Genomic DNA, 21,714 nt, shown 5'->3' with positions numbered 1-21,714 from the left:
AAATGTAGATGATAAACCTATGATAAACCATTTCTCTGAAATAGCTCAAAGGTTCATCTCATGAATCTTCAGTTGGAAAGCTTATACTGTGTAGACAGAGGACAACACAAGAGTTACAAATTCTGAAAATGTACTTATTTTCATCTTTGTGCCCATATTTATTTTTCCATTTCTATATCACTGTAAAAGTGTAACTGGGATTTGTATCCAGTCTCTTTCAATCAATATCCCACATACAGTAATGTGTAAATGTTTACTTTTGAAATGGATATATGGCATACATAAGCATATGGCATACTGTTCAATATATACTGACAACATGACTAAGCAATTTGACTGTCTGATCCTTAAACTATGACACAAGGACTTGTCATTCTGATGGCACTGACATGTTCATTGACACAGATATTTATTTTTGAGAGATGAACTAAAGTTTTTGAGCAAGAGACTGGCTTTTGCAGGTAATCCATGGTGTTTTGCTATTTGTACGATTTGTTTTGAGAAATGCTCAAGGATGATTCGAGAAATATACCAAAGCAACTGAGAAAAACTGTAACATATTATATAAGGTTTGTTTGCTTTATTATGACATTTGTCCCCCTCAAAAATGTATATACTGGATAAAATGTTAAACAGAAATATCAAACATTTTAAGGATTGGTTTGCTTAATATTATCACATTTAAATACATTTTAAATAATAAAAAAAAAATAGTTTGAGCATCTGGTCGTGTCCCTGATCAGAAAAAAAATGTTTATTATGTTTTTCCTTTTTCTTCCTTTTTCTTTCTCTCTTTCTTTCTTTCTTTCTTTCTTTCTTTCTTTCTTTCTTTCTTTCTTTCCTTTTCTGCGTGCTATAGTACTATCGAAAAACTGACCATTTTAAGAAATATTTTCTTTCTAAAAACAATGTTTTAAACAGAACATGTTTGCAAATACTATTTTAATTTGTGATGTTTTTTCTTTTCTTTTATTTTATTTTTTGTGATGTTGTTTGTTAGTAGCGATGGTTGTGGTTAATTCTGTCACGTTTTGTGGTGTTAGCTGGTTTGTGGGGCCCTAAAACATCTTATACTGTATGAGAAAATCGAAATATAAAATATAATCGAAAATATAAAATTGAAATCGGTTGTCACCTAAAACCACGTAGGCCTTCTAAACACTGGCTAAATCTCCACTTTTGTCATGATATGTAGGCTATATTGTTTATTTCCCACCCAGGCAAATAATAGTGTTAAATTAATAATGTTTAAAACGGAATGCACTTTAGTATAAATATTTTCCAAAACGCAAAGCAGTGTTTTTTTAGTGTTGATGAGATAATATTATGTTTTGTTGTTGTTGTTTAATATGCCTATATGGTTTTCATACATTTTTGTTTCAGTTTTAGTCCGGGTTATTTTTGTATACATCAAAATGTAAATGAAAATTAAATTAATTTATTTGAAAATAAATTAAATGAGAATTATTATTTTTTATTATTATTATTATTTCAGTTAAGGTAGCCTATATTGTAGCCTATATCAAGTAACAACAATTATGTAATGTTGTAGTTAACTATAATAACCCTAATCACAAATACGCTTATTTAAATATAATACGAATGCGCTCAAACAGACTGAGAGACATCCAGAGGAAGCCAAAGGGCGAGCGCACAGTTCAAGCGCAGTATGTGCATCATGACTGTCCTGCTCAGTGCGCACCTGATCTCGCGCTGCGGAGCTGCTTGGAAACAAACTGCGGCGTCTCGAGTTACCGCGCGCGCGATCGATGGCTGACGTGAGAGAGCCTCGCGCGCCGGGCGACAGTATCGCGTTGCGCGCGCAGGGGAGACTGAGTATCGACGCGTGACCGATCGCTATCATAATCACACTTCCCCTCTTATCGCCTCAACTTGCTGAATAAAACATAGCGCTTTCCTGCCAAGAGCAGTCACCCCGAGAAACTTATTCAAGTTCATTTCACACTCTCTGGGAAAACAGAAAACAGAAAAACAGGATAAATCCTGAAACAAAGCGCCGTTCAAACTTTACATTAATAGCTTATGCTTCTGCTGTAATTTCAAGTATTATTCCTATGAAGTCATATAGGCTAGCGGATTTTAAGAAATATGCACTTGCCTGACTCAAAAATGTGATTCATTTTAACAAAATGTTTCCATAATTTCCATTAGGTGTTTGTTTCGTGCTTTGTCAGGTGGATTTTTCAACGTGTTTTCTGAAACATTTCCATTAGAGAAACTAAATGAAGGTTTGGAGAAACGCATATGACAAGATCCATCAGTCATCAGAGGTCTGTATTTGACAAAGGTAGGTATATAGGCTTTCTCCATATATTAGTTATAATAATAATAATAATAGTGCTCTGTATGGGCACTGAAAAAAAACATCCATTCGTAAAAAAAAAAAAATAGGGTTATGATCTATATTTTTTAACTTGAGTAAATGAAAAATAAATAACTTGCCCTTAGGGCTTTTTCCATTGGCTCAAGTAAAAAAAAATATAGATGTGAATCATTACCTTAAATCTTTTTAAGCTGAATGAAAATAATAATAATTCAGTGGAGGGAGGGCGTTTTTCGAAGTTGTCAATAAAACAAAGATTATTACAGGAAGATAAGCTATTTAAGTTTTACAAAAACAACAAGGTTAATTTCAGTGTGTTACTCACTGATTGGTTGTAATTATTTGATTTCTGAGTGAAAATTGTTTCTACACCATTTTTAGTGTAATATTATAATCTTGTATAGCCTATATGTGTTTTTAGTGGCAAACATTTCTAAGGTTTTATTCTTGTAGAATAAATTAAAACATTCTGACTTCTGTTACCTTCAACATTATATAAAACTAATATTTTTCAATGTAAATATTCTGTGGTCCTTTTTCATACAAATGTAGAGACTAGAACTGAATGAATTAAAATCGAGCTATCAAAATTAAATGCATGTGGCATTTTTCGTGGAAATGGAGCACTTTTCTAAAAGTAATATTTAATAAAAGCTTAATTTCAAGTGATGAATTGAGGATTAACAGAAATAATGTCTGAATATATTTCAGGATGTGTTTTTTCAAATGAAGTTAGAAAAAAGGCATCTAACATACAGTAGGATCATGCAAATATTACTTTAAAAAAAAGATGATATTCCACCTCACATTCTATATTTTCTTCATGTTAACCACCACCCCTTTATTAATAAGCTAGTTTTTAGTACCAGTGTTTGTAATATTATTAATATTTGTCAAAGTTTAATATGGTTTTATACTAATATTTGTGATATTTTTAGATGTTAATGAAAATGAAATCATTCTACCTGCCATGTATAGAGTTTACTTGTTTACACTATTTACATTTTTACAACTATCCCTTTTTCAAAAACAACAAAAAAAAAACATTTCACACTGTTCATGAGATTTTCCAAACCTGTCAAACTTGAAGAGAGTTGACATCCACCAAATATGACCAAAACCCAGTTTTGATTAAGTGTAACTGAAAAAGAAAAAGCACAAAATAAATGATGTCAGTTCTAAACACTATTTGTTTGCATATTTGTATAAAAAAATAAACATAAAAGGTTTTTGAAGGGCAGAATCACTGAATTATGTCCTGTTTAACAGGACAATTGTGATAACTAAATTTAACAAGCCTCAGTTTAAATGAATGCACATCTTTTTGTAGAACAATAGTGAGGATCTGTTTTGGATTGATTTGACCGAAACTGTACAAAGAGCCAGAAATCACAACGGATCAAGTCAAAATGAACACATTTCCCAAAACATCATAAAAAGTTCACCTTTTAGGTGTGTGTTATGTGGGTTGTTCAGAATATTACATTACCCATTGTTTTATGTGATTATTTCTGTGTACAAACATCTAGCTGTCAAGAAAGTGGAGAAAATATTATTACTAATAACAGACAATAATGTGCCGTAAGGTCAGGAACGTTATTTATTTACTTGTTTTGCCTGCCAAGTAAGGATTAATATTTACTGCTGAGTGATGGGTTTTTAATATTTAGACGGTATATATCATATTGCATAAACAAACTAAGGTCCAATAGACAGTTCCCCACAAAATCACTCTTTGTTGAAAAAAAGGACAACTCAAACATGACCAAAACACTGCAGACTTCAGCCTGTAAATCAGAATTGTGACAGCAGTTGGTGATAAGATCTCAGCTGAAGCGTCACCTGTAAGTCAGGACTCTAGTATTTGGAGCTTCAGGCAAACCCACACGCAGCACCCAGGTGCAGCGGCCCACGGGGAAACCTCCCACTGATGGACACAAGGAACTGGGGAAGTACCTCAGGGTGCAGAGCACAACTCAGTTCAGGAGCCAACTGATGATCTAAAACACTGTAAATGGTAGATTAATCTATTTTAAAATGTTTCTTTACCTTTCAATTATCGATTGCTCTTCAGATCACAAGCAGCTTTTGTGAAGCTAGTATTTTTCACAAATTTATTGTGTGTCAGGCATAAATTCAAATCGCTTTAAAGTAAAAAGATGTACAGTTTGAGGTATTGTTCATGTCCACATGGTGTGGTGGAAAAAGTCTTAAATTTAACAATACTAAAAATATCATAAAAACAATATTTTGAAATATTACAATTATATAACAAGTGTTTTATATATATATATATATATATATATATATATATATATATATATATATATATATTAACTTTTAGTTTATTCCTGTTATTAAAGCTGAATTTTCAGCAGCAGTTTTTAATTTCACATGATACTTCAGGAATCATTCTAATATACAGATTTTTTATTAAATATAAAATAATTCCTTTTTTTTTTTTTTTTATGAATATAAGGCTCAAAGAACAGCATTTATTTGAAATAGAAATTCTTTACTGTCCCTTTTGCTGAATTTAATGCATCTTTTCCTGAATAAAATATTCTTACAAAAAAAGTTGAAATATTTAAAATAAAACACACTGACATCAAGCTTTTGAACAGCAGCGTAATTTTAAATATATATATTTATGAGCAATAAATATAAATAAAATAAATGCAATAAACATTAATAAAAATGACAATCTAAATATTTTAATCTAGCCCTAATTAACAATTGATATACTATATCAAAACAGATTCCATCAGTTTATATTTGTTTTATCCAGTTTTGTATTAAAACACATTAAAATAAATTTAATAAATATGACACCAGGCGATAACACTAAGCTAAACTGATACAGTGTTAGATTTTCACTATTCCACTGAATATTTAAGTAACCCGACTGAGACTGTCCTCTCAGGTCAAGTCCCGAGATAACCCTTTTGTCTATACATTTTAAAACACAATTACATTTAGAGATTTTCTTTTTTCCATGGTAAACCCCTTTCAGAAAGCTCATTCTTATTGTTCAAAACAAACATTTCAGTCCTTTTAAAAAACATTAAAGAAATCAGTTTAAACAGGAAGGAATGATTTAAAGCAGCTTTAAGTACGAGGGGTCAGCGGAGCCCACGGTGGAGGGCAGAGGTGTGAAGTGACAGTCAGCACATCTGGTCACATTAATAATGCAGAGAGCTTTAAACGGCAGTTTGTCACTTATTGAGTGCTGCCTGCTGAAATCTACACTGACACCCAAGCTGCTGCCAAGGGACTCTACCAAATGAGAGTCGGATGGAGGGAGGGGGACAGAGAGGAGGAGAGGGGCACCAGACAACGAGAGGGGAGGAAAGAGGACAAACAGAAACATCAAACTTTTGTCTGACGAACACTGTCTGTAAACGGTCAATTTCTGAAAGAATCATACAATAGATTCAGAGGTTTGAATATCCAAAAGTTTATTTAGAAAAAAAAGCACATTTTTATACAACTTAAACAAAACAAAAAAAGGTTCAAATGACATCCTCGTGTCTTTCCTTTGACCAGACAATCTCTCATAATGATGCTAAACATTTCCAATCAAAAAGATGCACTGTTCCTCAAATGCTAAACACTTAATTTGCTCAAACACTTTAAGGTTGTCAATGCGAGTTGAGCTCACAGGGGAGCTGGTGTGTGAGTGTGTGTGTGTCCAGGAGTCCTGTACTTGAACAGATACATGTCAGATTTATTTCCCAGTGATGAGTGGGTTTCTCAGCACCACGATGACTGAATCGCCTCTCAGGAACATCTTTGAGATGTATCGATCCTTGTTCACTGGCTTTGACTTTTTCTTGCCCTTGCCACTCTTGGGCACCTCTGTCCACATTTCTTTAACATTCTCTAGAACCATGTTACAATGCCTGAAAATCCAGAGGAGAGAAAAAAAGTGAACACCTAGATATGACCATATATTTTTCAGTAGCTGTTTATCTACAGCTGAATTAAAAGCATGTGTCTTTTCCTTCTGACCGTGATAAATCTGAATTTAAATCCTTTCGGAGGTGACAGAAATCATAAATTATATGTTTATATTATTAATAATATTAATTGCAGCGTGAAGTACAATTACAATCAGATTTTTAAAAATGTGTATGTGATGACATCACTTGAGAATCTTGCTGCGCATTTTGTAGGCAAGAAAGCATGTCATTTGTTTACTAAAAGTGACAGAAAGCCCTTACATAGCAATGAATTGGGAATGTTTTATGCAAATTATTTACCTTGGGAGTGCACTCACTCATTTAGATCACTCACACAATTCATTAACTTTAGAATAGTTAAGTAAATACATGCTGTGAATTGAAATTACAGTTTCCTGCATGTACAAATCTGAAATAATCCACACAATTATTATTGAATGAGATCCACTATCTTTGCAAGCTTTTGTGTGTTAAAGGAACAGTGTATTAAAATAGGCAGAAACTAAAGCTAGGTTGTATTCAACTAAAGCTAGTGTTTAGTTACAACAATGTGCATCATTACTGGAAAACATCAGGCACCTGTCGAATGCTTTGACTCTGCCCAGCAGCTTCTTGTTGTTGCGGCAGTTGATGAGAACCTGTGTGTTGTTCTTCACAGACTGGGTGAGCACTGAGAGCGGACCCGTGTTAAACTCTTCCTCCTCTCGCTTCTGGAGCTCCTCTGGGGTCATCTCAGATTTGGGCTTGTTTAACAAACTCCTGATCAAGAGGAAAAAAAGGAATGAATTTCGAGAGTGGAAAATGTCTGAATGAGGAGTCGAGACGAATATCTAACGTTACAGGTACTAGTTATGAAGAATTTATACCTAAAACACCACAAATCTAAAAGCTTTCTTTCATGTTTAAGAAATAGCGATAAACATTAACGTTAAACACAACAGCAAATGAATAGTATAACGATTCTGGGGAAAAAATCCACTAAAAAAGCGCAAAGAACAACAACAACAAAAAAACGCTAACAAAGCAAACACAAATATTGTATATACAACATTGTTCACTTAGAGAGGCGACCCCTAGTAAATAATACAATAGAAGGTGCATTGTGGCTGCTAGCATTAGCATTAGTCTGCTAAGTGACTTCTCCAGCGGTCACAACACTACAAAGCAACTATTTATGTCCCGGCAGTATCGCTCAAACACTTAAAATGAGATACTGTGTGCATGAGAGTTAACTTACATGTTTAAGCAGGTTTCGGCGTTTCAACTGTCTTTAGTGAATTGAGAGCAGCTGCACACAGGCGCTTCACGTTTCCTCGACGATAAAGTCACTTCCGGATCTGTGCCGCCTTCCTCAGCAGTAGGTTCCGGTTCCGGTTTTCAGCCGCGATGTAAATTTATAAACATGTTTTTAGGGTTTATATAGAATTGTATTATTCTAATTAATTATAATTGATAATGTCATTTAAACTAATATTAAGAATGTATGATAATCTGTATATTTGATAGCCTACAGAAATATAAAATACAATCTACAACAATAATAATAACTTAGTTCAAAAGTGAGGTAATTTTATTTTTCTGACACTGCCGTTCAGAAGTTTGGGATCAGTAAGATGTATTTTAATACAGTATCTAATGCTAATCAAAGCTGTATTTATTTGATCAAAAAACAGGGGGAAAAAACAGCAATATTGTGAAATATTATTGCGATTTCTAATTTTGGTTTCAGTGTCACGTGATCCTTTAGAAATCATGCTAATAAGCTGATCCATAGTATATTGTAACACTATATATATATATATATATATATATATATAATCAAAGTATCCTGACTTTTGAAGGATCATGTGACTGAAAACTAGAGTAATGATGCTGAAAATTCAGTTTTATTCAAATTCAAATTCAAAATTCAAATTCATTTCTTCTAAAGTAGGTCAACACAGAAAACTGTTATTTTAAATGGCAATAATATTTCACAGAATTACTTTTGTTTTCCTGCATTTTTGATCAAATAGTTACAACCTTTATAAGCATAAGAATCTTATTTGAAAACATTAAAAATCGTACTGATCCCAAACTTTTGAACGGCAGTAAGTGTATTTAATGGCAGGTTGCCTTTACAGATTACCACAGTCTGTTTATATCTTTAGATATATTATATCAATAATCTTTAGACATATTATATCAATACAAATAGTCATATCAAATAGTAAATCAAAATATGTATTGGTCATAAAGTGTGTGTGTTCTCTGTGACACTATATGCTTTTAAAGCTTTGTTACTTTTACAATATGCTGTCATGAAACGGAGCAGCCTGATGTGATCTCCCTCATTGACGTATTCATGTACTGATAACAGAAGCATGTGTCTGGCCTCTTAGCCGTGGTGTGGGGTAATATTCATGGGGCAGGGGTCAGGTGTGTAGACCAACAAACATCTCTTTGTTATGTTTGATGACTGACAGGGAAGACGGCTGTATGATGAGGTGAGTTTGTGAGACAGACAAAGATGTGTGTCTTTACAGCGCTTAGACTCCAGGGGATTGGCTTACTGCTTAGAGACAGGCGGGCGCCCACGAGCCACTATCCCACCCGTGTGATTTCACAGGGTGGTGAGTTCGCTCAGGATAATCGCACCCTATAGTGTGGAGATTTAAGGATCATGTCTGTGGAATTGGTTTACAAACCTTAACTATGGTTGAGAAACGCACACCGAGTCCAGAGTCTTTCAAGTGCATCGGCTTATGTTTTCACCTCTCCAGATCACTAACTTCCTCCCGGACTGGATTCTCTCTCGACTTCCACCAAGCATCTTTAGACTCTTACAAGCCCTCTTTACAAACAGAAACCAGAGCATGGAATCTAACCAGGATCAAAGTTGCTCAAGGAGAGCGGCTGTGCGGAAAACTTCTTTCAGTCTGTGTGTGGGTTTATTTAGCTATATTTGGGGACAGTGTGTGCCAAGAAGTTAATACTATTTGATAAGACCTCCATTTATGCATGAACAAAACACACACTACTAGTCAAAACTAAAGAGGTCTTAAGAGTTCTTAAAAAACTTTTGAATAGTAAATATTTTACACCTAATAAATCACATTAATAGTTTATAAGATTTCTCAAAACTCCCCTTTGTAGACATTTGTAGAGAAAATTATTAATAAATAGCACTACGAAGAAGAATACATGATAAATATAGTAGATCATTTGCTTTGGATTTAACTTAAAAAAGCCAGTTATTTCATTTTATTTCTATGAGTTGCATAATTTTATAAGTTGTTTTGAATTTTGAAAGTTTGAAGATCTATGTAAGTGTGTGTGTGTGTGTGTGGTCTAACACTTGTGTCAATGGACTCCCAGCTTTAGGGGATCATGTGGAGAAGATTTATATCTCAGCTGTTTTCTTTGCAGGATGTTCATAGTGTGATGGAGGTGTAGGAATCATTATTCATACCTGTCAAAAATATGATGATATTTATGACACAAATTTAAGGAAAATAGTATCAACTTACAGCTGCCTTTGGGCGTCTCTACACCTGTCTGTATGTTAACCTCTCAAATTCTCTCTTCATTTCCGCCTCTCTTTGCCCTGCAGACAAATTCTATAATTACTCAGCAAATGTTATGGTTATCTTTTGCATCAGAGATCATAGTTTGCCAATAGTTTTTCAGTTAGGTTACAGAGAAGCTGTCCTGAGAGGCGTCTTTACACGTCTGCTCTTCTCAAATAATATTGAGAGGTGAGGTGAAGTTCACCAGTGTTTAGTGTAATGTAATGTGTATGATTGTAGGCTGCAGTAAGCCTAATGTTTACTGTGTATTCTAGATTTTGGCCAATTTAAGTAATAAAAATATGCTTTTACACTTTATTTGTTTACTTGTTATATTGTAAGTATAGGAATATTTCATCCCCCAGAAGTGCCTCTATAGAAGCTTGAATTCTACAAGTGAACATCGCTTGATTGTGTCATCCCAAAGAAGCACAAAATCACTTTTGTTAAATCAGGGGTGGGGAACGCTGATCCTGGAGGGCCTGTGTCCCTGCAGAGTTGAGCTCCAACCCTAATCAAGCACACCTGAACAAGCTAATCAAGGTCTTCAGGATACAGGTAGGTTTTTTTTCATCTTCATTTGACCCTCTAACTCAAGCACTCTCTATTCTAATTCTATCTTTAAAAAAAAAACAAAAAACTTGCCAATTTTAGACTTACAATTGCTCACAGTGAATGGGTGCCGTCAGAATGAGAGTCCAAACAGCTGATAAAAACATAACAATAATCCAGAAGTAATAAACATGACTCCAGTCCATCCATTAATGTCTTGCGAGGGGAAAAGCTAAGTGTTTGTAATTAGCAAATTCATTATTTTCATATTTTCATATTTTAAAGCACTTACGTTTTCATTTTTATCAACTCAATAACAAATAAAACTGAACAGAACGAATATACATTTATTTGAATCACATATTTGGAAAAAAGCAGAGACTTGGTGGCTTGGAGAGGGCATGTAAGGTCTGCTCATGGGCTCTTTTGGTGAGGTGAAATCTGTACTCACTAACTGGTTTCCTTGGTTCAAGGGCAGCACATTTCATCGAGCTCACTCAGTTACCGCAACTTGTACAAATGTGAAAAATCACTTGTGTCTATTTGAAGTGGTGTAATCTGATGAAAGTGATTTTTTTTTTCTAGTGCGCTGTGGTTGAATTCTCTCTCTTTCTCTTTGAATTTCCTCTATCACCTCTTTTTATCTCTCCCCTCCTCAGCCATTTGAAAAAGGAGATCCACTTCATTACTGAGCTGAGGTGGTGATCGCACTCTCGAGACCCTCAGACATTGTGTGTGTGTGTGTGTGTGTGTGTGTTTGGGAGACAGAAGGGGAGAAAGATTTGAAATACAAAGCATTGTAGTGTTTTCAGATTTGTTCTATGAACTGAAGCTACACCTGTTTAATCATATCATTATGTAACACACATATAAACCATTTAATAAAATATCACATTACATGTGAAACCATAGGCCCGTTGACATTATAAATTCCATAAATGATGTATCTCTGTATTGTTTAAAAAATAGATGATGTATTCATTCAGTATGAGTTTAAGAAGGCGGTATGTGACTGAGCTCCCAATTTTTCAAAACTGCTTTGCATTTTAGGGTGTTTCATCGTTCTGTCCTTTATAAATCAAAGCATATTACAAAATAAAATTATTAACATTTTAAAAATTATAAATTAAAGTAGTTTTATATATTTGTTTGTGTGTACATATAGGTTCAGTCATTGAGTCTTGCAAATGTGAACTAAAAATTTAAAAGGATAAAAGAAAACTATTGAAACTAATAAAATTATAACTTATCAGAACATTGTTGTGTACAATTTTTTTATATGTGGAAAAAATATATACTAATTTGCAGTCACAGTGGGAAATTATTTTATTATACAATTAATCAAAATTAATATTCATGAACAACAATGGACTGTTGCTCCAAAAAGTTTGTTTCCTTTAAGTGGATACATGTTTGGACAAAAACAAAATTACAGGTCAAGACCTGCAGGCTTGGTAAAGCTAATACATTGTATGAAATAGTCACAGAATCAGGATTATGTGAGTGGCTATAAATGCTGAACAATACGAAGACACCTGACATACGGAAAAGTCCGGACAGAATCATGCAGTTAAGTTTTTTTGCATTGTACATACATGCCACCCAAACTACTTGGCATTAAAAAACAAAACGAAACAAAAAACTTGTTCTCAAACAAGACAGCATTAAAATGAGACACGGTCAGCAGAACAAAACATGATTGTTTCCTGTAGCTACTTCCTTATTTGGCCTCACAGAAAATGCATTAAAATATTCCATGTGAACTGCTTGTCGACAACAGATTTTGGGATAAAATAATTGAAATAATTTCAATGTTTTTACGTTTTTTTATAAAAAGTCTCTTATGTTCATTAAGGCTGCATTTATATGATGAAAAAAGTCAGTAATACTGTAAAATACTATTACAATTTGAATATATTGTAAAACTGTATTTATTTCTTTAATGTCAAAGCTGAATTTACATCAGCAATAACTCCAGTCTTCAGTGTCACATCATCCTTCAGGAGTCATTATAATATGCTGATTTGCTGTTCAAGAAACATTTCCTATTTTATTCAGCAAGGACACATTAAATTGATCAAAAGTGAAAGGCATTTCTAATGCCTTTACAAAAGTTCCTTTTTTTCTATTTCAAATAAATGTTGTTCTTTTGAAATTTCAATTTATAAAATAATTCAAAAACATTTTTTGGTTGCTACAAAAATATTAAGCAGCAAAAACAATGCTTTCAGTATTGATAATAACAAGAAATATTGTTTGCAATTGAGCACCAATAATAATCGATAAAAACACTATCAAATCAGCATATTAGAAAGATTTCTAAAAGATCATGTGGCACTGAAAAATTTAGTAATGATGTTGATCACATTTTAAAATTAATATTAAAATAGAAAAGTTATTTTATATTGCAATAATATTTCATCATACCATTTTTAATACTATATAATTACTATTTTACTGTAGAATGAAGAGACTTTATTCCAAACTTTTGACCGGTAGTGTAGTAATAATAATAATAATAATAATAATAATAATAATAATAAATAATTTAAAAGATAAAAAGTTTTTAATCAAATAAAAACAAATTGCAAGCTTTTCAGTGCATTGAGGTGGCAGTGTTAAAATGAGGAAAATAACTGGGAATGTCTGTACATAGTCCTCCAATGTAGTCGGGAGAAGGAGATGGCTTTCCCGGGAAAAACTGTCCAGAAGGAGATGTTTTGGAGAAGTACGATTCTTCGCGCGACCAGGGCGACAGTCCCGCTGTGTGAGGCACCTGATGAGAGTAAAAGTAACTGGACTGATTGGAGAGTAAATTAAAAGAGCAGGGCGCAGGGAGGGACAGAGGCACGGACGCAGATGTGGAGAAGGAGGAGGCGGAGGTCATCTGGTCACAACCCATCCCACAATAAGCTGGCTCTTGACCGGACGGGAGAAGAAGTCTTTCCGCTGCGGGACCGACCGAGCTGAAGTGACGCGAGCTTTGGGACAGAACCGACGCGGCGTAGTTGTTGTGGTGCGCCGCGGGGTTCGGCTGGCGATGCTGGAGCGTCACGAACGGCGGGACGGGCCAGTAAAACGAGCCGGCGAACGCAAGCCCGGCGGCAGCGGAGGTGGAGGTCAGCCGAGCGTCTCTCTTCATGGCCAGCTTGGCGCGGGACGCCGCGGTAGACCGGCGCCTGAGTTTCCCGGTGGTTCCTCCGATGAACACATCATCACTGGACGGGTCCAGCATCCAGTAGTTTCCTTTCCCAGGGTCGTCGTAGTGGCGAGGGACCTTGACGAAGCACTTGTTGAGGCTCAGGTTGTGTCGGATGGAGTTCTGCCAGCCCTGCCGGTTTTCTCGGTAGTACGGGAAGTTGCCCATGATGAACTCATAGATGCCGTTGAGGGTGAGCCGTCGCTCCGGACTCTGGCGGATGGCCATCATGATAAGCGCGTTATAACTGAACGGAGGCTTATCGGGTTTACTCTTCTTCTCCTGTCCATCGGTTCCTTCACACTTTGGATCTCCTACTACCTCTTTTTTAGCCGGTATGGTGGCAGAGTCGTTCCGCTCTCTAATAGGTTTGTCTTTTCCGTCATTTGGCTGATTTGAGCGCGCAGGCGGCTTCGCGGCGCGGGAGCGCGGTGCTTCTGGCGTGGTGGTCGCGTCGGTCCTCGCGCGCTCGTGTCGGAGCAGTAAGCTGCTGATGCTGAATGAGGACTTGTGGAAAAAGCCCACCGGGGATTTTAGTTCCTCCATGTTTAAATGTACAAACACGCTCCTAAAGGTGTCCAACAGAACTTAAAAGTTCAACCAAAGTGACACCGATAGAAAATGCCCGTTCATTCTTCAGAAACGCTCGATAAAAACAAAACTAAGATCTGATAAGTTTCCAGCCCAGGCAATCTCTCTGACTGATCGATGAACTCGATGGCTCGATTATAAGACTTCGGAAGCCGCTGAAACTCAAGCCTCTCACCTGAGACCGCCCTTCTGTTTACACATTCATCCGACTGAACGCCTGTCAGATACGAGCGAGGCCAAGAGAGTCGTGCTGAGGACTTCAGATGTGCGACAACACTTGGAGATGTGAGTAAACAAACAGTTTAGGATGGACATGAACCCTAATCTCTGGAGGATGCCCTCGGCTTCATGAGGGAGCGGCTCGTGCACTTACAGTGCAAAAAATACAGTAGGCCTGACCCTAGCCTACAGTATATGCTGAATGAGCTGGCTGCATAGGCCCGTGACTAGGGAGCGTTGAAACACATTTTGTTTTAACGTCTGTAACAACTCTTTCTTCAGACTTTGATAGAAGCCTAATTTGTTTGTTTGATTCAACGTTGTTTTGAAATCTATTTCCTAAACTATAGCTAAATTAACGTCGAATACAAAGAGTAGCTACTGTGTAGTCTCTGTCAGAGTGAGTTGTAACACTAGAAAACAAGCATTTTACATTGTGCACAAAATTAGAATACAATTAGAAATTAAATTTAGCTGTATGTCAAAACCTTTATGTTTTGTTTCAGTGCATGCAGCAATGACTAATCAAACTAAAAGATGAACTAAAATAATATTTCAATGCTTAATAACAAGTCTAAATTAGGTGGAAGAGGAAATACAAGGAGGGAAACAGTAATAATAAATCTGAGTTTAATGATAAAATCACAGACACAAAGATGATCATTGATTGTACCTCATAAAAAGGCACTGGTGCACAACATGTCACTGGGACAAAAAAGGCTTAAAAAAATAGAAACCTTTTCATTTTTTAGGATATTTGACACCCTCGCCTAATTGGCCACACCTGAGTTTTAATTTATTGCACATTACTGTACAGTCCATTTGAACTAACTGAGGTTAATCGGTATGAAGAAATGATTGACAATAGTTAAATGCAATTCTGGAGATTTCAAGTCTAGTCTTCAAAGAAATCATCTGAAAAATATCCTTCACCAAAAAAAAATAATAATAAAGACTGCTAATGGGATTCCTATGATTATTTCTATTAATTTGAAAGGGATCAAACAAGATGAATCCTCTGGATAAACAGAATTTTATATTTTGTCCTTCAGAACTTTTTTTTTTTTTTAATTATGATAAAATCTACACATTAGTATTACTTTATGATTTTCTGACAAGGGATTTTAACAAGGCACACAAGACTGTAAAATGTAACATTTTAGTGCAAAAATAAACCCATCATACATTTTCACATTCACACACACACACACACATACAAAAGAGGTCACTGGTTTTGTAATTGGTCTCTTAGTTTTGGTAGTAAAGCATATATATTTTTCCCCGGACACTCAGTTTTAGCCACGTCTTTGTGTCCCACAAGCTCAAAATTGGGCTGCACATGACCGTGAAGCACTCCAATGTGCAGCAGTCTCAGCAGAGCAGACAGCGACGTAGAACTGGGCAATTCATCTACAGACAAACAGAAATTTGCTTTATAATGTATTGTATAATTAGTGTAGTTTGCTTCATTTAGACAAGTCAATACTTCATTGCTAAAATACAATTAAATTATTACGCACACTCTATTTCTATTTACAAATCCACAAAAAAAATAAAAAAATCACAACAGAACCATAAATACAGTAATATATAGTGTGAACACCACAAATAATTGAATTATGAAATGTAATGTGTAGTGGCATTACTGGCATTCTCACCGTTGAAGTTGCCCATGAATGCGATGCCAACCGAACTGAAGTTGTGTTCCTTTGCGTGGGCCCCTACAATCCCCCATCCTCGCCCTTCATACACCGTCCCATCTCCAGAGATCAGAAAACTGGAGGAAGACAGACAGAGCGGATGTGTAAGGTATGGACTGGAGTCAGTCTTATATCAGCAAAATTCATACAGGACAAAACTTTTTTTTTTTTTTGGAGAAAAAGCAAAACACGTGATTGTTTGAAAAGAAAAAGAATATATATATATATATATATATATATATATATATATATATATATATATATATATATTAGTTAACATGTCACTGACTATCATGTGGTGGAAAATTATTCTTTATATTTTAAAGCATATATTAAAGCAGATATTCTTAATATTTTAAAGCATATATTAAAGCAGATATTCTTAATATTTTAAAGCAAAATTTCTTTTGTGTTTTGCCTTTTGCCTGTTTTGACATTATTTGGCTATACTTATGCTGTTCTATCTATCAATGACATATATACACACACACATACATATATTTACATTTAGTCACTAAGCAGACACTTTTAACCTAAGCGACTTACAAATGAGGAAGCAATCAAAAACAACAAAAGAGCAATATAAGTGCTATAACAAGTCTCAGTTAGCTTAAACAGAGTACATGTAGCAAGGGCTTTTAATTAATAGAATAAATAAAAATAAAACAGATAGAATAGGAAAAGAATAGAGCAAGTTAGTGTTAGAGGTCTTATATATGTACACACTGTATAATAAATAAAAAATAATATATATTAATATTTTTTAAGAGTGTAATTTTTAATAGTGTAGCCTAATGTATATTTGTATAACTTAATAAGACTGTGATATAAAGAACGGTCAGATATTACGTGCAGTGTTTTGTTATAATATCTTACTTGTAACCGATATCGTCGAAGCCCCTCTCTTGCATGTGCATGTGCTGGATGTGCGCGAGCTCAGAGACACTGTCGCGCGGGTCCGCGCAGTACCGGAGCGCTGTGTGGTGAACGATCACCGTCTGTGCGGGATTCTTCGTCTCTGTCTTGTCCCGAGCTTCCAGGGCGTTCCACCCGCGTCGACTCACCACAGCCACTGCAAAACAACAGTGCGTTGAGATAAACACACAAATGGCATTTATACAATGCGCGCGGTCGCTCGTGGACGCTTGCTTTCACCTGCGTTCATATCCACGGGTTCTCCAGGTGTGTGTCCGTCCATCGATCAGCGTTTCTCTCAAACCCGGCGAATGTGGCTGACATGACCTGCAAGCTGACAAGTTTAATAGCCCTGAATGACTGGGAGGGACAAACATGTCGAGCTTCCGCGTACTTTCCTGTCTCGTGCGGAAATTCAGGTCGCGAGTCCTGCAGGCAGATATGAAGAAATTCTATTGCACGGGCTTTTTATAGATCACAATGGAAATGCCACTCTAATGAATAGGCGATATTTTACCATTGCAGAAATAACAGAAGTGACAGCTTGGCAGAGTTGCATAAGATAAAATGTGGCAGTCACTTGCATGAACGCTGTGTCCAATTACACAACCACTTCTCTAAGTACAATGGGAAAAAGTCAAACCTTGTGATTGTTCTCATGTTGATAAATTAGTTTGTACTGTGATTCAGCCAGAGGCACGAGGCTTTCGGTCGGTGGCAATCAGAACTTCAGCAGCACTGACAGGGTGACATCGCTTTATGTAACAATGAATTCATACAACGTTTGAGAAACATTTGACCTGACGTTGTCATTACGCTTTACAAACTTCCCAGCGGTACTCGGAAACTCTGGCCTCAGGTTTTGCGTGTCAACAGACTGAAAGCTGGCGAGGAACAGCCTGTTTGAGTAGTCACTCCACGCACATTTATTCCGTGACTGAGAGAAATGCAACTTAATTGTTTTCCCGCTGATAAAAACACCGGTTATGATTTTTTTTTCTAGGGTTTGTGCAGCTACAGAATATAGTCAAACATCTTGTGATTCATTGGTAGAACCACTGTTAAAAATAAATAAATAAAAACCTTTCCAAATTCACATTAAGAGCGACCCAAACTCAGAGATAGAGTTTGTGTGGAGGCAGTGGAGCTGCATTTAACGTGAACTGAACCGCTTCAAGACACTGAAAACAAGATCATGAGCTGCTTGTGTATAAATGAACAGTGTCACGCTTACCTCTGAAACACACAGCTTATGTATTTAATTAAACTGCAAATTAATAATCACACAAAGGTTCCACTGCTTAGAATTTCTGTAAGTGCAGTTGTCACTACCTGTATTTTAATTTGGTTGTAACCTCCATGATTTAGTGAATTACGTGTGTACAGAATGAGACTTAGCACTAAAAGGTGAACGGACAACCACATTTATCACATCTTGGTTTTATTTTAGTGCTGTCAAATGATTAATCACATCCAAAATAAAGTTTTTTTGTTTACATAATATGTGTGTGTGTGTGTGTTTATTATGTATATAATATATATTTACATTCATATAATTTATATATTAAAATATATCTGATATATAAACGTAACATTTCCTTTTTTTAAATATGCACATGCATGTGTGTTTATTTCTATATACATAAATATAGTACACACACACACACACACACATATATATATATATATATATATATATAGTAAACAAACTTTTACTTGGGATATGATATATAGATAGAACTATAGCCATAGCTTAATTTTTCAAATAAAAACTCAACATATATATTTAAAATATTTTATTACAAACCTTCAAAAAAAATACACTGTAGAATTAAAATGAAAAACTATAAACACTTCGGGTCAAAGGACGAGTCGGTGGTGTTCGTGCACTAAAATGATACACCAGGTTATTCACGAATGCATCAGTGACCTACAGTTGGGTCACCAGACATGTCCACTCCACAACAGACGTCCCTTAAACTGAGAAATTATGCTCTGGAATGGAACCATAGAGACGCACGACCCCAGAACACCTCATCTTGTGTCTTTCGTGGCTTTATCCTCCTCATTCTGTCCATCTGTGGCCGCAGTGTGGGGCAGTACACACATAGTAAAGCCTCATGGCATCCTGCATTCAGAAAACCCAAACATGTCAAAGTTCAATTTGATCCTAGATAGCATTTCTGATTTAGCTGTAATTAAAAATCACATATAGGAATTTATTTCATTTGAAGGCCTACTCTTGCAAAGATTTAGTATCAGTCACATCATCTGTCAGGTCGATGCAACGTATAATGTGAATTAAAGTTATTGTTAGTAAAGGAAAACTAAAATTTTTTAGAAATTGTAAATAAATATTTCTGGAGTACATTTGACAAGAAAATACTAAAATTGTCTGTTTAATTCAGTGTGTCATTTCTTTGTAACTATTTGTGAACCTGACTAGCAGTTCTGAGTGAAAACGGTTTTAAAAGTATTTCTTTATTGCAGTTCTGTACAGTGACTGTGCTGTCATCACCTCAGCCTTCATGCTGTGAGACTGGAAGAACACCGCCTCCTTGTGGCCACACCTAAAACCACAAATTCGTTATGAAATAGCCCAGTATAAGAATGAACGGGAACTTAAATAACATTTTTTTTCATATACAACTACACCAAGAAACATGTTTAACTCTCACTTTGGGCAAGGGTGGTCCTCTGTCCGAGGCAGTGTTGGATCTTGAGCCACGTCTGCAATAATCTGAGTGAGTTCACTGTCAGAGAAGAGGGTCAAGGTTAGAGACATCATAAAATAATCCAGGATTAACAGGTATTGCTCTTTTCCCTCTCAAACTAACGCTTGGTTTCTCAGTAACGTTAAATAAATAGGTGAGATACTCACTCCACCTCATGGGTGATTTTATTCACATAGATGCAGCTGTTGTCGGCTTCTTGTTGATAGTCGCAGTTTCTGCACTGAAAACATACACGAACAAGTAAGAGAGTGTTCCGTCAATTCTCTGTTAAAGCACTTTACCAAACCAAACACCAGCCTCTTTAAAGTCCGCTTAATATTTGACTGTAATCATAACTACGATCGCATCTGTCATATAACTTACAGCATAGAGCAGGATGCGGTTTTCTTTATCCTCTTTGGGATACAACATGTTATTACTGTAAAAGAGATAGATTTATAGAAGAGCAACTAACTTACTGACATCAAAACAAACACACACACATCAGATTAGCGACACGATCCGCCAAACTCGTCTAAACTCACCACTCCTGACAGAAGCGGATGCCCACAAACCCAGGCTCATACGAGCCACCTTCCAGATCCATCAGAAAGTCACCGTAGCTCTATATGAAGGGCTTTAGAGATGAGGGATAACAGACAGCAGCTCTACCGCGCTGCTACTGTCGAAATGTTACTCGTCTAGGAACAGAAGCTTGAGCGCAATCTGCGCATGCGTGACCCGCGCTTATTGCTGCACAGATAAATCACAGTGCCTCCTCGCGGCGGAGGACAAAACAATACTCTTTCATTTATTTTGATTGTTAACTTGTTTTCTTTCAGGGTCAGTTAGGACCGGTTTAATATTTCCTTTTGGAGCTGATTGATTGATCTGAGCTAATTTTTTAGTTAAAAAGCATTATTTGTGGATAATTCTGGCAATATTAAATAAGATAAAAATAGTAGGCTACTGTTTATCAAGCTTCTTTTTGTACACTACTTCTTGTGATAATCCCGGTCAAAAATGAATGGCCCACCAAAAACCGCTTAATAATGATATATATATATATATATATATATATATATATATATATATATATATATATATATATATATATATATATATATATATTAGGGGTGTAACTGTTCACAAAATTCACGGTTCGGTTCGGTTCAATACACTGATGTCACGGTTCGGTTCGGTACGGTTCGGTACGTTTTAGATACAGCAAAAAGAAAAAATTGGCAGATAAATTTCCTTGATTTTTTAAAAAATGTTTTATTTATTAAAACTAACAAAGTATGTGTTTTTTTTACATTGAACAATGATGGAGCTATTCTTTACCCATCTTCTATGGTGTTTTCTTAGCAGCATACTGTATAAAACAAAAATAGCTCCTTATAAATTTTTTTTTAAAAATTAAATGTAATATTGTTGTAGTGGTTATGAACAAATACAAAGATGTAACTCTTTTTATATGGAACTCTATAACTCTTTATATTTAGTGTGTTTTTACTCAATTGTTTCTCTATTTGGGCTTATGTTTTTTGGAACAAAGCAGGAATTACGGTCTGTCTGAAATGGGCTCGTGAAGGAATATTGTAATGGGGCTCAATTACATTAAGCATGTTCTTAAAACCTGCGTTTTCCACTACAGAGTAGTCTCATATCCGCGGCTATAACGTAAATGCACCATTCGCTGCGGTGATGTCCGTATACGGAGCCCGGGACGTCACCTGTAGGAGAAAAAAAAGCAATCCGTGGCGACGGTTTTGCAATCCGTCCCCTCAGTTTATAAACCGTACTCACGAATTCATAAACTGTTCACTCGATTTAACAAATCGTGCCCACGGATTAACAAACCGTGCCCACGAATTTCCAATCCGTGCACTTAGATTTTGTAAACCGTACCCTCGGTTTTTGAATCCGTACCCACGAATTCATAATCCGTGCGCACGCTTTCGCAATCC

General features: G+C 35.8%; 4 protein-coding genes across 5 annotated transcripts; all 4 read right to left on the bottom strand.

Annotated features, from left to right (window-relative positions):
- Positions 1-5,785: 5,785 nt before the first annotated feature.
- Positions 5,786-7,711, bottom strand: snrpd2 (small nuclear ribonucleoprotein D2 polypeptide). Its single transcript, XM_052581574.1, has 3 exons — positions 7,544-7,711; positions 6,886-7,065; positions 5,786-6,246 (listed from the first exon to the last, which is right to left on the bottom strand). Coding segments are annotated over exons 1-3 (357 nt in total). The 5' UTR covers positions 7,546-7,711; the 3' UTR covers positions 5,786-6,071.
- A 5,202-nt stretch (positions 7,712-12,913) lies between these two features.
- foxg1c (forkhead box G1c) lies at positions 12,914-14,508 on the bottom strand. Its single transcript, XM_052583044.1, has one exon. It carries the CDS (start codon positions 14,149-14,151, stop codon positions 13,003-13,005), a length of 1,149 nt encoding a protein of 382 aa, XP_052439004.1. The 5' UTR covers positions 14,152-14,508; the 3' UTR covers positions 12,914-13,002.
- Positions 14,509-15,031: 523 nt separating this feature from the next.
- On the bottom strand, positions 15,032-17,952 carry pglyrp5 (peptidoglycan recognition protein 5). Of its 2 annotated transcripts, XM_052583046.1 has the most exons (5): positions 17,674-17,952; positions 17,271-17,459; positions 16,992-17,187; positions 16,074-16,192; positions 15,032-15,825 (listed from the first exon to the last, which is right to left on the bottom strand). In XM_052583046.1, the coding sequence occupies exons 2-5, from the start codon at positions 17,311-17,313 to the stop codon at positions 15,641-15,643; spliced, it is 543 nt and encodes a 180-aa protein (XP_052439006.1). In that variant the 5' UTR covers positions 17,314-17,459; positions 17,674-17,952; the 3' UTR covers positions 15,032-15,640. The 2 variants fall into 2 exon arrangements, with proteins under 2 accessions (XP_052439006.1, XP_052439007.1); XM_052583047.1 differs by lacking the exon at positions 17,674-17,952 and having other exon boundaries at positions 17,271-17,478.
- An 859-nt stretch (positions 17,953-18,811) lies between these two features.
- Positions 18,812-20,477, bottom strand: polr2i (RNA polymerase II subunit I). The gene is made up of 6 exons (XM_052583048.1): positions 20,290-20,477; positions 20,129-20,183; positions 19,912-19,985; positions 19,709-19,783; positions 19,549-19,600; positions 18,812-19,158 (listed from the first exon to the last, which is right to left on the bottom strand). The coding sequence occupies exons 1-6, from the start codon at positions 20,349-20,351 to the stop codon at positions 19,096-19,098; spliced, it is 381 nt and encodes a 126-aa protein (XP_052439008.1). The 5' UTR covers positions 20,352-20,477; the 3' UTR covers positions 18,812-19,095.
- Positions 20,478-21,714: the final 1,237 nt, after the last annotated feature.

This window comes from Carassius gibelio, chromosome B18, assembly GCF_023724105.1.
Source record: "Carassius gibelio isolate Cgi1373 ecotype wild population from Czech Republic chromosome B18, carGib1.2-hapl.c, whole genome shotgun sequence".
Taxonomy (NCBI): Eukaryota; Metazoa; Chordata; class Actinopteri; order Cypriniformes; family Cyprinidae; genus Carassius; species Carassius gibelio.
The sequence above is the reverse complement of the archived record's forward strand: the minus strand, read 5'-3'. Positions and strand labels throughout refer to the sequence as shown.

Bases quoted from the DNA above. Each gene is read 5' to 3' on its own strand.
- snrpd2 (XM_052581574.1), bottom strand. The intron at 6,247-6,885 runs GTGCCTGATGTT...CTGGATTTTCAG, and splicing joins AGAGTCAAAGCATTCGACAG to GCATTGTAACATGGTTCTAG.
- polr2i (XM_052583048.1), bottom strand. From the start codon at position 20,351: ATGGATCTGGAAGGTGGCTCGTATGAGCCTGGGTTTGTGGGCATCCGC. The intron at 20,184-20,289 runs GTGAGTTTAGAC...TCTCTTTTACAG, and splicing joins ATCCGCTTCTGTCAGGAGTG to TAATAACATGTTGTATCCCA. The intron at 19,986-20,128 runs GTAAGTTATATG...GTATGTTTTCAG, and splicing joins ACCGCATCCTGCTCTATGCT to TGCAGAAACTGCGACTATCA.
- foxg1c (XM_052583044.1), bottom strand. From the start codon at position 14,151: ATGGAGGAACTAAAATCCCCGGTGGGCTTTTTCCACAAGTCCTCATTC.
- pglyrp5 (XM_052583046.1), bottom strand. From the start codon at position 17,313: ATGGACGGACACACACCTGGAGAACCCGTGGATATGAACGCAG. The intron at 16,193-16,991 runs GTAAGATATTAT...GTCTTCCTCCAG, and splicing joins TTCGACGATATCGGTTACAA to TTTTCTGATCTCTGGAGATG. The intron at 15,826-16,073 runs GTGAGAATGCCA...GTTTGTCTGTAG, and splicing joins ATTCATGGGCAACTTCAACG to ATGAATTGCCCAGTTCTACG.